The sequence below is a fragment of the Echinops telfairi genome, unplaced genomic scaffold (genome assembly GCF_000313985.2).
Source record: "Echinops telfairi isolate 266 unplaced genomic scaffold, ASM31398v2 ScPeMD7_7463;HRSCAF=8501, whole genome shotgun sequence".
Classification (NCBI taxonomy): domain Eukaryota; kingdom Metazoa; phylum Chordata; class Mammalia; order Afrosoricida; family Tenrecidae; genus Echinops; species Echinops telfairi.
The window spans coordinates 2621707-2635967 of NW_022111363.1; the positions used below are offsets into that span (position 1 = coordinate 2621707).

The window sequence follows — 14261 nt, forward strand, 5'->3', positions numbered from 1 at the left end:
CAGGAATCCAAGAAGCGCCAGCCCCTGCCTCCAGCCCCTGGGCAGAACAGCGCAAGGGCCAGCGCAGGCCTGAGTCTGATTCTGAAGCTTATAAACCAGAGGCTCTAGGCAAGGAAGTCGCTTCTCTACATCCTGGTTTCCTGGTGGGCACAACAGGCTGAGTGCCTGCCCTGTGGCCCACTGTAGAGACCAGCTGGGGGAGCCGCCTGGCTGGCTGGGCACCCGGGAAAGGCCCGCTTTCTTCCTGCTTCACCATCAGCCCACCAGACTCACTTGTCCAGCAAAGCAGGGCAGAGAGAGGTGAGGGAGGTGCATGTGGTTGGTGCGACCAGAGGCTCCCAATTTACCACCAAATCCACCAGACGCCTCTCCCCCATCTCACCTCCAGCCTGCCACCAGCGGCACATGTGCTCTTCCAGGGAGCCCCTCCCCTCACAAACACACCTGCCCCCCACCTGACCGGGCTGGGATCCAGAGAAGACATTACGGGACACCCAATCCCCTGGGCAGCCTTAGCCCATGCCTAGCCGAGGCAGGGCAGGGAGTCAGCGCCCAGTACCTCCAGCCAGGGCGCTCCACAGGGATGAGGGTAGCCCTTCTTTCCGACCTCCTCCTCTCTCCCACTCCCGGGCCAGAACCTGCGCGCCTTCCACGGGGAGGCCGAGACGGGTCAGGGTGCAGTAAGCACGGCTCAGCCACACCAGTCTGCCATCCCTCGATTTGGGGGCTCGGAGAGGTGCATGAGCCCGCACGAGCTCCCCACGCGGCCGGGCGCACGCACCTTCCTCTTGGCGACGCTGCGCTGCAGCTCGGCCCTGCTCCGCAGCAGCCCCTGGCTGGCCAGCTCCCGCTCCTCCTCCGCGCGGCTCTCCCGCTCCAGCTGCTGGAACTCCAGGTCCTCGAAGAGCTTCGTCTCCGTCTCCAGGGCCTCCGCCTCCTTGAACGACAGTGACCAGCGGTGCTGGGGCGGCTCGCAAGGCCACTCGGGGCCGACCGGCTAGGGCAGGCCCCAGGGCGGCCAGGGCCAGCCCCAGGGCGGCAGCTTCTGGGGGCAGGGCCTGGGGGGAGGGGGGAGGAGATCGGCTCCCAGCCCACCCGGCCCCTCTCCCCTGTGAGCCGCAGGAAGGAGGGGGCTGACCCCGCCCCCAAGCCTTCCCGTCCCCTCCAAGCCACGGCGCCAACCCTGGCGTTGAGCAGGTACTGCAGAGGCCAGGTGGTCCTGCCCCGCCGCGCTCCTCTTCTTGCTGGGCAGGCGGCCCTCGGGGGCCAGGGAGGGGGCTGGTGACACTGACCCTTCTCAGCTGCTCCTGTAACTGTTCCCGCACTGACTCGGGGCAGTTATCGAGCTGCGTCTGGAGCTCGGCGTAGAGCGCCTGGCGGGCCTCCAGGTGCCTCCGTCCCGCGGCCAGCTCCGCCCTCTCCTGGTCGGCGGGAGGGGGGAGGGCGGCACAGGGGAGAAAGAGAACACACACTCCTCAACTCCGGCCCGAGAGCCCCGCCACGGGCCAGGGCGCCGGCACGGCGGGCGGGCGGGCGAAGCACTGCCAGGCCAGGAGGCAGAACAGGTGGGAGGGGAGGGGAGGGACGGGCAGGAGCAGGGAGGAGGCAAGGGGTGCAGGAGGACGGGGCTGGGCTGCAGGCACAGGGCTCAGGTGCAGGGGAGGTTGCCACAGGCAGGGAGGGGCGCAGGGCGGAAACTGTGGTCTCTGGCAGCTCCTGCAACTACACGTGTCTGTTTGGGGGCGGGGCGCCCAAAGAAAAGTCCACCCCCCCCACAACACCCCCCCCTCCATCCCCAGCCCACTGGCCTTCTCCCCAAACCAGTCAAGGTCAAAACACGAGGAGCTCCATTCCCTCATCCTCCCTCTTCTTCAGCCCAGAGACCAAGATTTCACCCTGGGAGGAAGGGCAAGGGCAGTGTGGGGTAGAGGCAGGGGTACGTGTGAGTCAGGAGCTGAGGGTGCTAAAGCAGCTGAGGGTGAGCGAGGGGACCCCAGCCCAGCCCCCTGGGACTTCCTCCCCACACCCGCCCTAGGAGGGAGGGCTGGCTGGGTGGGTGGGGGTGGGTGCTGGCACTGAAGGCTGAACCTCAGCAGGCACCAGGGTTACAATTAGTTCCCCGTTGCCATGGTGACAAGAGCCCTCAGAGGGGGCCGGAGAGGAGGTGGATGGCTCTGTCTGGGGTGAGATGACACCTCTGAAGGCGGAAGGGGGCCGAGGGGAGGGGTTGGTGAGTCACCCCTCCAAAGGACAGGACAGGCAGAGAAACAAGCCAGAGTGGGGACAGGGCTGGGGCTGGAGAGGGAAGTTGAGAGGACCACCTCCACCCGCACCACCCCAAGACCCCACCACTACTACCACCGCCACCGCATGGCCACCACCACTGTCGCCACTGCCACCTCTGATACTCTGACCCAGAGAAAAGGCCCGCTGGCCTCCAGAACACCCCAGGGAAGGAGAAATGAGATTGAGTCAGTCCCTTGTGAAATGCTGAGCTTCCCCCGCCCTTACTCCTCGGGAGTAAGCACCTACAAGGGTCCTGTCTCCCCGTCCCTGGAGAAGAAGACCCAGGTAGGACACATGCTAGATCCAGCACCTCCCCAGCCTTGGCCTTGGTCTGGGCCATCTCCTACCTTCCTGGTGGCTACTAGAGACGAGACCTGGTTAGGATGAGATTCAAGAAGCCCAGAGACTGAAGCACTAGGAAGACCAGCCCCTGCGCTGAGGCCTGTCCAAGCCCTCCACGAGAGGGCCACATGGGGACCCTTGGCCCTTGGCTCCAAAGGGAAAGTCTGGGCCACCTGGCCAGCCTGCCTCTCTCTTCCTGAAGAAAACTACCCACAGTCTGGAGGCAGGCGGCGGGCTTTCTAGATGGGAGAAGCCCTACAGCCACTCAGTCCCCCAACCTTGCAATGCCCACTCCACTCGTACAGCTGAGCTGTGCGACCCTTACCTGTGCCTCTCTCAACAAACCCCTGGGGCTCACACCAAGGGAAGGAGGCGCAGTGTTAGAGGGAGAGATGGGGGCCCAGGGGCGCCCCTGGAGTTAGTGCGAAGGCTGGCGTGGCCCAGCACCGCCTGGGTGGCAGTGGCAGTTAGGGGCATGCGGATGGCCCAGAACAGGGATGGGAGGGGCATTAGTGCAAGCCTGGCTGGCAAGCATCAAGTTAATCTGGCACAGAATTTGGGAGTGTGGTTTTTGGGGGGCCAGAGTCAAAGCTCCAAAAAAAAAGTGGGTCAAAGAATTTTTCAGAGCCTCAAAACTGAAGGCAGGAGGGAAATCTGCTCAAAAACTCCAGAAGGAAAATGGAATTCTCGGGGGGAATACTGTCAAATCCAGAAATAGGCGATCCCCTCTCCACTTGAGAACGTTTGGCACGCGGCGGGGCATCCTGGGCACGGCTGGCAGGGCCCCTGAGGGATGGATCGGCCCCTGCAGACTGGCACGAAATCTGAAAGGGGCAGGGGCAGGAGCTGGGAGGGGAGGCTGCAAATCCTGAAGGCTCAGGGGCAGCAGAGACCTGAAGACCATCTCCCAAAGACCATGTCCTGCACACCGGAGCCGTGCTTGGAGGAAGACATGGCTCACCTGGTCAGACCTGAACCACTCCCAGGACAGGGCTCACCGCTGAGAGGGGGCTTGGGCACTTCCTAGAAGGGCCCTGGGGGCCCAGAATGGCAGGTACCCAAGCACCCGGAGGTAGCACAGAGACCCAGAGAGGAGGCCCCCGCCACCAGCCCAGCCCCTGGCAGTGCCTTCCCAGCTGGTACCTGCACAGAGCTCCAGGTGCCCTGCAGAGGCACAGAGCTCTCCTGGCCTGCAAGGTAGATGAGGTGGGGAGCGCAGGGTCCCGAAACGGCACTTCCTCCTCCTCGTCCAGGCCCCTGGTACCCAGCAGTGGACTGGGCCAGGCGTGAATTACCTTGTCCCTCTCCTTTGGGATGCTGGTCTCCAGGCTCGCCAGCTTCTCCTGCAGCTGCTCCACCGCCTTCTGCTCCTTCTGCAGGAGTGTCCGCTCAGCCTCCCTCTCCCCCTGCAGCAGTGCCCGCTCCATCTCGGCCTGTGGGCAGATGCCAGGCTCCACATCAAGGCTGCAGGAGGCATGCCCCTCTCTGGGGCCCCCACTCAACCTGGGGCCCTGGGGCTCACCTCCCGGGCAGACTCCTGCAGCTGCTGCTCCAGCTCCTTCACCCTGCCCTTGAGCTGCTCCACTCGGCCCAGCACACGAGCCCGCTCCTCTTCCAAAGCCGCCACCTCTCCCTGGAGCCTGGTGCTGGGCGCATCTTCATGCTGCAAGGCAAGGCAAGGCAAGGCGGTGACCGTGGGCAAAGCCTGGATCCTTCTGGGGCAGATGTTGAGCGTGGCTGCTGGTGCCTAGAGTGCGTGCAGGAGCACTGAGTTGAGAGGAGGCAGGTCCCAGGCAGGCTCAACACTGGGGAGCCACGAAGCAGCGCTGAATGCTGGGCCTGGCAGGGGCCCCCAAGGCAGGGCCAGGCAGAAAGCACATGTCCAGCTTGGGCAGCTCACCAGCCCACTGCCTGCACCCTCCTGCCTCCTCATCTCTACGCCTCGAGGCCCCAAGCTCTTCCCTAACTCGAGTGTTTCGATGACTCCAGCCTTCCTGGGGCCTCGTTAACAAACTGGCATACCGGCCTCCTCTGCCGCCCCACAGCCCAGTCGGGCAGCCCCGGGCCATGCCCCCTACCTCCTGCTGGGTGCTTTCGGTGCTACTGCACTCCTCCTTCAGATTTTCCTCATCTGAGCGCTCCATGCTCTCCCACAGGCGCTGGGGGGCGCCTCCAGGCTCCTGGTTGCTCCGTGCACAAGGCCCCGCAGCGCCTGCAAGGGCCCTCGAGGGCCTCCAGCTGGCCAGCGTCAGAGCTGCAGTGGCCTCTCCGATGCTGGGCAGGTCCCCGGCCTCAGGGGCCCCATCGGCCCGGCTATACTCGGCACACAGGTTCAGGATGGTCTCCAGACGCTGGCGTTCCTGGGCAGGGCGGACAGAGCAGGGTGTGAGGGCGCAGAGGCCAAGTCCTAGAGCCGGGGACAGAAAACTTGGACCCCAGGGGCCCAGTATCATGTCAGGAGAACCCCTACCCTAAGGCCTGAGCAAGGGCGGGGGGGGAGGACTCAGTGGGCAGGAGGATCCAGGCTGCTGGGCACATGCCCACGTGGCCATTCTCTCCAGTCTCTCTGCTTCCGTTTCCTCCTCCTGGTAGGCCTGGAGAGGCTCCCAGACTCGAGGCCGACACACCCAGGCACCCAAGCGCGCACGACTGAGTATACAGACTAAGGCCACCATTGGCTACAGCTACTCAGGCAGACACGGGTTAAAACCACAGAGATGCCTTCCCAGCATATCTCCACGCGGGCCATGTGCTGACCGACACACACCACCACACACACACACAGGTACCCACAGTCCAGCACACGGGACAGTGGGCACCCACACCACCGGCCGGTGAGCAGCCCACCACAGACCCACAGGAACCGGACACAGAAATTCATGCAGACACATCCTGAGGCATGGAGACCCCAGTCGCAAACACATGGGGTGGCCAGTGAGGCAGAGTCCTGGTTCTGTCCCCTTGTCCCTCACGGGTGGCCCTCAACCCCTGAGCAGTCACACGGGCAGTTGCCAGGCTCAGAGGGCACAGGCCTGGATGTGAACACTTCACAGCCCTGTCACGCGTGGGGGGGTCCCCCCTCAACACCCCACCCCACCCCTGCAATGGCCGAGGGCTGGTTCAATCAAGCTGCTGGTCTGCACCTAGCACCCTCATTCCTAACACCCAGCCCTGAAGGTACTCCACCCACTCTCACTCCCACAGGTACATATGACTCTTCAAGGCCCCTCCACTTCCTCAGGAACCTCCCACCAGCGGCAGTTCGCCCAAGACCCCCAGACTCTCACCCAGCTTCCCTGCAGCTACCTGCTTATGTCCATGGCGGAGACCAGGAACCAGCTCAGTACCAGACCGCTGGGACTGCCTCCCCGCCCCAGCCCCGGGGCCCAGATAAGCAGCCTGGGTGAGGAGGGCGGGGTGGGGCTGGCAGCCTCAAGCTTAAAGTGGCAGGTGGGGCAGGTTGGTGCTAGTGGTGAGGTGTGTGTGTGCCTGTGTGTGGGGCGGGGGGGATGGGAGGGCTCCCCCAGAGAGGGGAAGGGGTCTGGGCCAGGCCAGCACTCTGCCTGTTCCAGCCTCCTAGCCTGTAACGAGGGAATTGTGTGCACGGTATTGCCTCCATCTCCCCTAAGTGCTATTTTCTTCATAACAATTTTTTTTCTATTTTCATTTTATTTCAGAGCACCGGGGGCTATAAAAAATGACCTCGGGGGCACATGTGGCCCAAGGGCCATCAGTTTGACATCCCTGCTCTAGATCAAGGTCAAGAGGATGAGGAGAAGCCGCAACAAATGAAAAGATGCCCCACACGGGCACGCGGAGCTGTCCCCTGTCCCCAGAGGAGCCTCTAGTCTACCTCGTCAAGCCAATCCTGGGGTTCTCATCCCCACCCGAAAGGGGACTGACTGGTCTGCCTCAAAGGAGAGGCATTGGGGTGGGGGGCAAACAGAGCCTCTTGAGCTCCCTTACTATCTGGGGAATCCCAGCCCCCACCCAGCCTAGAGGCCAGCTCCAGACAGCTGCCCAGAGCCATACCCAGGCCCTGGACACCACCCCCCTCCCGCAAACACACACACAGACACCCCTCCCACGGGCCAGCTCAGGGCAGGCCAGGGCCACTCACTCATTCTCACCTTCTTCCTGCCACCCCCAACCTCACAAGGTCCCGCAGGGCCAGGGAGTGCCAGAGCCACCCCTTCCTACAGGTCAGGGAAGCAATAAGGGGTGGAGTGGGGCGGAGTGGGCTCACTGGACACCCCCACTGCCCTCCCTCGCCTCCGCCTTCCCCTCTGGAAGCAGTGAGGGCTCGCCGTCAGTGGGGCGTGTTCCCCACGCGCCCCGTGCTGCTCACACTCCGGTTCATACGGCGAAGCAGAAAGTATTTGTGCCCAGAGACAAAGAGCTGGGTGCCCGGCAGATAATGGCAAAGGTAGCAGGCGTTTAAAAGGAGGGGCCCCTCTGAGATGCGGAAGGAGTCCACAGGGCACCTGGACCTGGAGCATGCTCATTGGGCTGGAGCTCCGGGGAAGAGTGGGTTGCACTGAGCTGCTCACAGCAAGGTGGGCAGTTTGGACCCTGCAGCCGCGGGAGGAGGAAAGCTACTCCGCCTCGGGACTCTCCGGAGCAGGCCCCTCACTCGCTCTGAGTCAGAAATGGACTTGAGGGCGGTGGGGTTTTGAAAGCGGGGAAGGCGGACAAAGGCAGGCCCTGTCCCAGGCCCCCTCCCCCTTGGACGGCTGGCCTCCCCAGGCCTGGCAGTGCCCCTGCCCTCCAGCCAGCTCCTGGCCTCCGCTCACCAGCTTCTCCATCTCCTGCTCCCGCAGCCTCTCCTGGCGCTGCCGCCGGTGGTAGTCCAGGAGGTCGTCCTCCTCACTGATCTCAGTGATGCTGTTCTTCCGCTCCCGGGGGGCGGGCACGCGCAGGTCCCCACTGGAGAGCTTCCTCTGGGCATGGGGGCTCTGGCGAGGTGAGGTCCCCGTCAGTGAGCCCAGACTATAGGCCGGGCTCAGTCGGCCACTGAAGCTGCCCTTGCGGGGTGCCAGAGGCTCCCCCAGTGTGGGCGAGGGGCTCCGTGTCCTGCGTCCCCGTCCACCCAGAGTCAGGGAGAAGTCTTCCGGCGACGGCCCATGAGCTGCCCAGCGCCGGGGCCTGGGACTCTCTGCCACGTCCCTGGTCAGCTTGGAATCCGGGGTGGTCCGAGTTGGCACCGGGGAGAGTGCCCGGCGGGGCAGGGATGGGCTCAAGGGAGGGAGTTCCCGCAGACTGTCCAGGCCCCGCTGGCCCAGACGGGGGCTCTCTGGAGGCTGCAGCATGCGGGCAGCGGACCCGTCAGAAAAGGTCCGGCCCACCAGCTGGCGAGAGGGGCTGGTTGTCAGCATCGGATCTGGGCCAGGCGGCTCCCGGAAAGGGCTGGGCGGGCGGTCCTGGAGTGTGCCCAGCTTGCTGCGGGGAGCAGGGACTGGAGGCTGGAACTTGGGGCTGCCAGGAATGCTGGCGGGTTGGCTGCGGGCACCGGAAGCAGGGTATTCACTCAGGCTGATAGCCACCACAGGCAGCTGTCCACCCAGCCGGGGGCTCTCGGTGGCTCTGCGGGCCTCTGCCAGGACAGTGGCGGCAGGGCTGTCCGTCAGCAGACCCCGGAGGCCAGGGCTGGGGGGCCGCTCGTGGCCTCCTTTTCTGCTCAGCTGGGGGCTTTCAGAGGGCCGGGCACCACTGAGACGGGGCTGTGGGGACTGCAGGGCCAGATGATAGCTGGAGGAGCGGGCAGGCACCAGCGGGGGCATCAAAGGTCCTGGCTCCTGCCCACTGGGCGAGTGGCTGGCACAGCTCCCGCTGCTGGCTGGTGAGGAGAGTGGGGAGAAGGCTGGCGACGTGTTCCCGTAGCTGGAGCCCACGGACATGGTGCCAGGGCTGGTTGGAGGGGACAGCAGGTAGCGCCCTCCATTAGCCATCGGTGACAGAGGGGAGGTGGCAGCAGGCTTCTTGGCAGCAGCTCCAGGCTCCTCCAGCACCAGCGAGTCCATGATCTCCTGCAGGTCCTTCTCGATGGAACTCACCAGGGAACTGTGGCTGGCACAGGCCGGGGGGACCCGGGGGGGAGGCAGCGGGACGTGGTTTCCATTCACCAGGCTTTCGGACTCAGCTGAGGGGAGCCGCAAAAAGGCCTCAGGCCCTGCTCTCCACCCCGCCCCTCCTCTAGCAGGGGGGAGGGCACCTACCCCACCCTTCCTCAGGCAGGGGTGGGCAGCAGTGCTACAAAGGCTCTACCACTATGGACTGTGCATTTGGTCTCAGCTTGCCTCAGTATCCCCCCTGTACATAAGAGGATGTGCAGGACCCGTCTGGCTCTAACGCTGGATGGCTCAGCATTGCAGACGAGGCCAGGCACCGCCAGGTCCACTTGCTGCCCACCACTGTCTCACTCCCACTAGGCTCCTCGCTGCCTGGATTTCCCAAACTTCCTGGGCCTCTCCTAGGGGAAGGGCAAGTAGACAGGGAGGAGCCTGGGGCAGCTAGAGCTCCCAGGGGACCTTCTCCAAGATGGCACCAGAGGCCCAGGGAGAAAGGAAGCCCCCCAGGGTGGATGGGTCAGGGGTGCATGCAGCCCCACGACATGCAATCAGAAGCAGGGGAGGGGTCTGGCTCTCAGGCTCAGTTCCTAGAAGCCAGGCTGGCCAGTGGCTAGGTGCAGCTCAGTGCCTCTAATTATCCCATTAAGCCAGCAAGAGCCTTGGCCCTGCCCCAGGCTCAGCCAACCAACCAGGAGCCCTCGGAATGCGCTGGGAGAGCTGGGAGGGCAAGGCGGGGCTGGAGGAGAGGGCGGACTCAACAGGAGCTGGCTGAGCCTGCTACGCAGCCCTGGTGGGGTGGTGGGTGACAAGGTCAGCGGTTAGCGGGAGAAAGGCGGCTTCCTCCTCCAGCAAAGAGTGACAGTCTCAGCAACCCACAGAGGGCAGCTCTACCCTGACCTACAGGGTGGCTATGAGTGGGCACCGGTTTCATGGCAGGGAGGTTGACAGTGGTTTGGGCTGGGAGCCCAGGCTGCGGAAACCCCAGAGGGCTGGAAATGACTGGGAGGGAGAGGTGAGACAGCCTTTGCAAGACTGTTTGGGTCCAGAATGAGTGGGACCCCGGTTAGAGACATTCATGACAATGGATGGTCCTTGGAACCACCCATCTCCCCCCGGGTCCCAGACTAACCACTAGGGTTACCTGCCCTATCCATCTGTCCCAGCCCCAGGTTGGCACCTGTCAGCCAGCGCCATCTGAATGCCCACTGGCACTCTTAGTCTGTGCCCCACCCCCTGCTAGGCAGCTGGACTGAGGTGGGGGTGGGTGGCAGGAGAGGGAAGGCTGGGCCCCTGAGACAATCACCAACTCTCTTTTCTGGGATCAATAATGCACACATAAACTGCAGCTGCTCCCCTGAGTCATCAACTGGCCTGGCAGGGCCAGGGTGGGGCAGGGTCCAAGGACCAGATCACCAGCAGGTGGGATCCACCAGCACTTAGCAGAGACACAGCCTACAGCTTCGACTGCCCATCAGGCCACCCTCAAGGGTTAAGCCAACCAGTTGCTGGTTCCCAGGACACAGAGTGCCAGGGTCCCACGCACGGACCAGCATCTTCCAGGGCAGTGGGACACAAGCTGGCAGAACCCCTCAGCCGTTGGGCACATGACTCCCTAATTCCAGCCAAGTCCTGGATCTCTCCCAGTGGCCTGACTGCCTGCCATTCATCACCAGTGGCCCACACAGGTGGCAGCAAGCCCAGATCAAAGGTATTGTCCTGTGTTACCAGAGTAGGCAAGGGCCACCACCAACCCCATCCCTGTCCCAGCTGGATACCTACCAGGGCTGGGGGTGTAGGGGGGCCCCGGGGCCCGGCCCCCTGCCGGAATCATGCTCTTCATCCACTTGGCTTCGGCCGGATGGTTAAAGCGGAGGAAGGTAGACTGGCCCAGGCACAACATACAGCCTGCAGAGAAAGAAAAGGCTTGGCAGGGCCAGCCTGGCTGAGTGACGCTCGCCCCGCAGCACCAGCATGGCCAACACAGGTGTCCACATCCACACAGCTCACATATCCCCTGTAGGGCACCCACACCCAACTCTGCTAGAGACAGGCCCTCCAGGGCTTCCCAGCATGCAGAGCGGGCTGAGCCATGCATTACAAGCCCCCAATCTGAAGCCTTGGCCCAACTCCTCCTCCTCTTAATGGCCCGGAGGTCTTTGGGCGGTCACTGCAGCTCTGAGTCCCGTTCTCTCACCAGGAAAGTGGGGACAGGGCCACTGACCTGGCAGGTGAATGAGACAGTGCATGTGAACGGATTGCATGTGAACGGATGTCCCTCCATCCCAACCTGCACCCATGGATGGAAGGGAACGTTTGAGTGCCAGCAAATCCTGGGATCTGAGGGAGGAACCGGGGTCATATTTCTGGCTTTTTTTTTTTAATTGGGGGCTCATACCACTCTTATCACAATCCATACATACATCTATTGTATAAAGTACATTTGTACATTTGTTACCCTCATCATTCTCAAAGCATTTGCTATCCACTTAAGCCCTTGGCATCAACTCCTCATTTTTGCCCTTCCCTCCCTGCTCCCCACTCCCTCATGAACCCTTGATAATTTATAAATTATTATTTTGTCATATCTTACATTGTCCGACATCTCCCTTCACCCACTTTTCTGTTGTCCATCCCCCAGGGAGGAGGTTATATGAAGATCCCTGTAATCGGTTCCCCCTTTCCAACCCACCCTCCCTCCACCCTCCCGGTATCGCCACTCTCACCACTGGTCCTGAAGGGGTCATCCGCCCTGGATTCCCTGTGTTTCCAGCTCCTATCTGTACCAGTGTACATCCTCTAGTCTAGCCAGATTTGTAAGGTAGAATTGGGATCGTGATGTTGGTTTGTGGGCAGGGGAGAAGCATTTAAGAACTAGAGGAGAGTTGTATATTTCATTGTTGCTACACTGCACCCTGACTGTCTTGTCTTCTCCCCTTGACCCTTCTGTAAGGGGATGTCCAGTTGCCCACAGATGGGCTTTGGGTCCCCACTCTGCACTCCCCCTCATTCACAATGAGGTTTTTTGGTTCTTTGATGCCTGGTACCTCATCCCTTCGACACCTCGTGGTCACACAGGCTGGTGGGCTTTGTTGCTTCTGTGCTAGATGACCGCATATTTCTGGCTCTTTACTACTTGTGTAGGAGCCCTGGTCACACAGTGGGCTGCTATCCACCAGGCCAATGGTTCAAACCTACCAACTGCTCCAAGGGAGAAAGCTGAGGCTGTTGGCTCCCATAGATTCACCGCATCAGAAACCATCCAGAGCAGTTCTACCCTATCCTTTTAGGGGACTCACTGAAAAAAACCCTCAGTCTTAGAGTTGATGCTCACTCACGGTCAGGCTATGGGGCAGGGCAGAACTGCCCTGTGGGTCTCCAGACTGTAACTCTAGGGGAGTAGAAAACCCCATCTTTCTCCCACAGAATGGCTGGTAGTTTCGAACTGCTGACCTTGCGGTTAGCAGCCCACTGTGCCACCAGGGCTCCTTTGCTAACTGGAGTGGCCTGGACAGGAGTGGGAAGCATGGTGTGGCCTGAGGAGAGCTCTGTCACCCTCTCTGAGAGTATGGAGACTGCCAGCCTCTGACAAAGCGTGGCATCTTTCTTTCTGCTCCCTGGCCTCCCCTGGAATCTTGCCAAGCCTAGGCCACTGGGCCGGCCTCAGCCAAGCTCATTCCCAGTACACACAAGCCCAGTCCTGCCCAGGAAATGTGAGTGCAGGGGGGAGGGGCACAGGGGGACTGGGAAGCCAGAAAATGTAGCCCGAGGCACCAAGCCTGTGCACAGCAGCAGGTGTGCCCACAGGCGCCTAAGCCTGGCTGGCAAAGCTCCTCCCCTCCCTGCCCACCAGGGGCTGAAGGCTGCCTTCAAAAGATGCTACTCTGGGAGAAGCCAGGGCCCTGATGGCCTCTACCACCCACTCTTCCCCTGTGTCCAAAACCTGGGTCCCGGCATTCTACTTGGCACCCCAAGCTTCATGCCAGTCTGTGCTGAGCCTGGCAAGCAAGTCTACATTCCTGGATGCTGAGACAGTTCAGCTCTGGCAGGCTGCAAGGGCAAGGGGCATCCCAGGCCTCCTGGGTACCTAGGCAGCCCCCTCCTGAGAGGTTCAGGAGCCTGTGGCTGGGACTCTGGGCACTGTTGTGGAGCAAAGAGGCCAGGAGGCTGTGAACTCCATCGCAGAGAACCACAGTGGGCAGTTAGCCTCTCCCTGGGCCCACACCCTCAGTTACAGGCCTTCCCAGTAACTTGCTCAGGGGGGTTGAGGGGATGAGGAATCCCGGTGAAGCCATAGGAACCGAAACGGTGGTTCAATTCCACTAGCTCCTCCTTGGCAGTCTGCCTCCGAGTACCCTTGGAAACTCGATGGGACAGTTCTACCCAGTCCTATCCAGTTACCGTGCGTCCAACCTGACAGCAGTTAGAATGGGCAGTTGGGAGAGAGGCACCTTCCCTTCCGAGTCACCCATCCGGAGATCCCAGGGCGATTCTAACTGAAAAATAGTAATAGCCAAGCGCACGAGGCACTGGCCTCTAATCACAACCACAGCTGTCTCCCAAAGAGCCGGCCCCCTCCTTTTGGGTCCTTTAACAAGCTAATTAATGATGAGTTCATAGGGTCTAGCTAGACTCATCCACTCAACCCAGGTTGATTAGGGAAGAGGGTGTGGGCCTCAGGCCTGACCACACAGTTCAGGGAAGGAGGTGGGCAGACTGGGTGCATTCCACCCCATCAGCTCCAGGCCCACCCAAGGAGGCTGCTGGCATCCAAAGACCCTCCACCCTGCCCCCTCCTCTGCCCCTCACCCTTCCCAGCTCAGGGGGTGTGGCCACCGACTATGGGCTATAAATAGGTGATGCCAGGCAGCAGGGTTGGAGCCATATTAATAGAGCGGGCAGCAGGGCAACAGGACTGACAGTCACCCAGCCCCGGCCCAAATTAACTTTCTATTTGCACTGGCCGGCCTGCCCGGGGCTGCTTCCCACTGCCCTCAGGGGCTGGCAAGAAACCTGTCTACTTCGGCCTCACCGCCCCCAAGCTAGCCCATTTAAGCACCCCCAGAACCCCTTCCAGTGTGTGCCAAGTGCAGGACTGGAGTAAAAGCCAGTACTAGCGCCCCAGCTCCCAGGGGTCTCACTCAGGCCCAGTTGTGCAGGGGGTGGGAGGGGTGGGGTGGCTGCACACCGGCAAGAAACAAGGACACACACGCACACAGAGACCACCCCCAACACCCCCTCACACCAAGGCGTTCACCAGACTCAGACTCAAGACTTACCGTCTCACAGAACCAGCCAGTCACAGCCCTGCTGGCCACACAGATTGAATGGCCGGAGGGAGGCCGGGTGAGGAGAGACCAAAGGAAGACCCTGTGCCCCAATATCGGAGACCCCCTTGGTCAAAACCTAGGCTCCCTCCAACCTAAACAGGGCCCCTCACTCCATCCAGTGGGTCCGCGGAGGGACGCGCCCAGGGCTCAGGAAGATGAGCAGTGCCCGGCTGGTGAGCACCTCCAGGTCCCACCTGCAGAAATGTGTGGAGGTCTCTCAGCACCCCCACACACACAC

General features: G+C 62.0%; 1 protein-coding gene across 11 annotated transcripts in view; it reads right to left on the minus strand.

Moving 5' to 3' along the window:
• Positions 1 to 14261, minus strand: part of PHLDB1 (pleckstrin homology like domain family B member 1) — a 53561-nt gene that overhangs the window by 19998 nt on the left and 19302 nt on the right. For 6 of the 11 annotated variants that reach the window (XM_045283547.1, XM_045283550.1, XM_045283548.1 and 3 more), the window contains 7 exons: positions 10476 to 10601; positions 7422 to 8767; positions 4707 to 4988; positions 4151 to 4291; positions 3924 to 4061; positions 1293 to 1421; positions 782 to 937 (listed from right to left, as the gene is read on the minus strand). In XM_045283547.1, the coding sequence (XP_045139482.1) occupies positions 782 to 937; positions 1293 to 1421; positions 3924 to 4061; positions 4151 to 4291; positions 4707 to 4988; positions 7422 to 8767; positions 10476 to 10601 (2318 nt within the window). Of the gene's footprint in view, positions 1 to 781; positions 938 to 1292; positions 1422 to 3923; positions 4062 to 4150; positions 4292 to 4706; positions 4989 to 7421; positions 8768 to 10475; positions 10602 to 13972; positions 14168 to 14261 lie in introns of those variants that run through there. The other 5 variants (XM_004712780.2, XM_045283551.1, XM_004712779.2 and 2 more) reach the window with 2 other exon arrangements.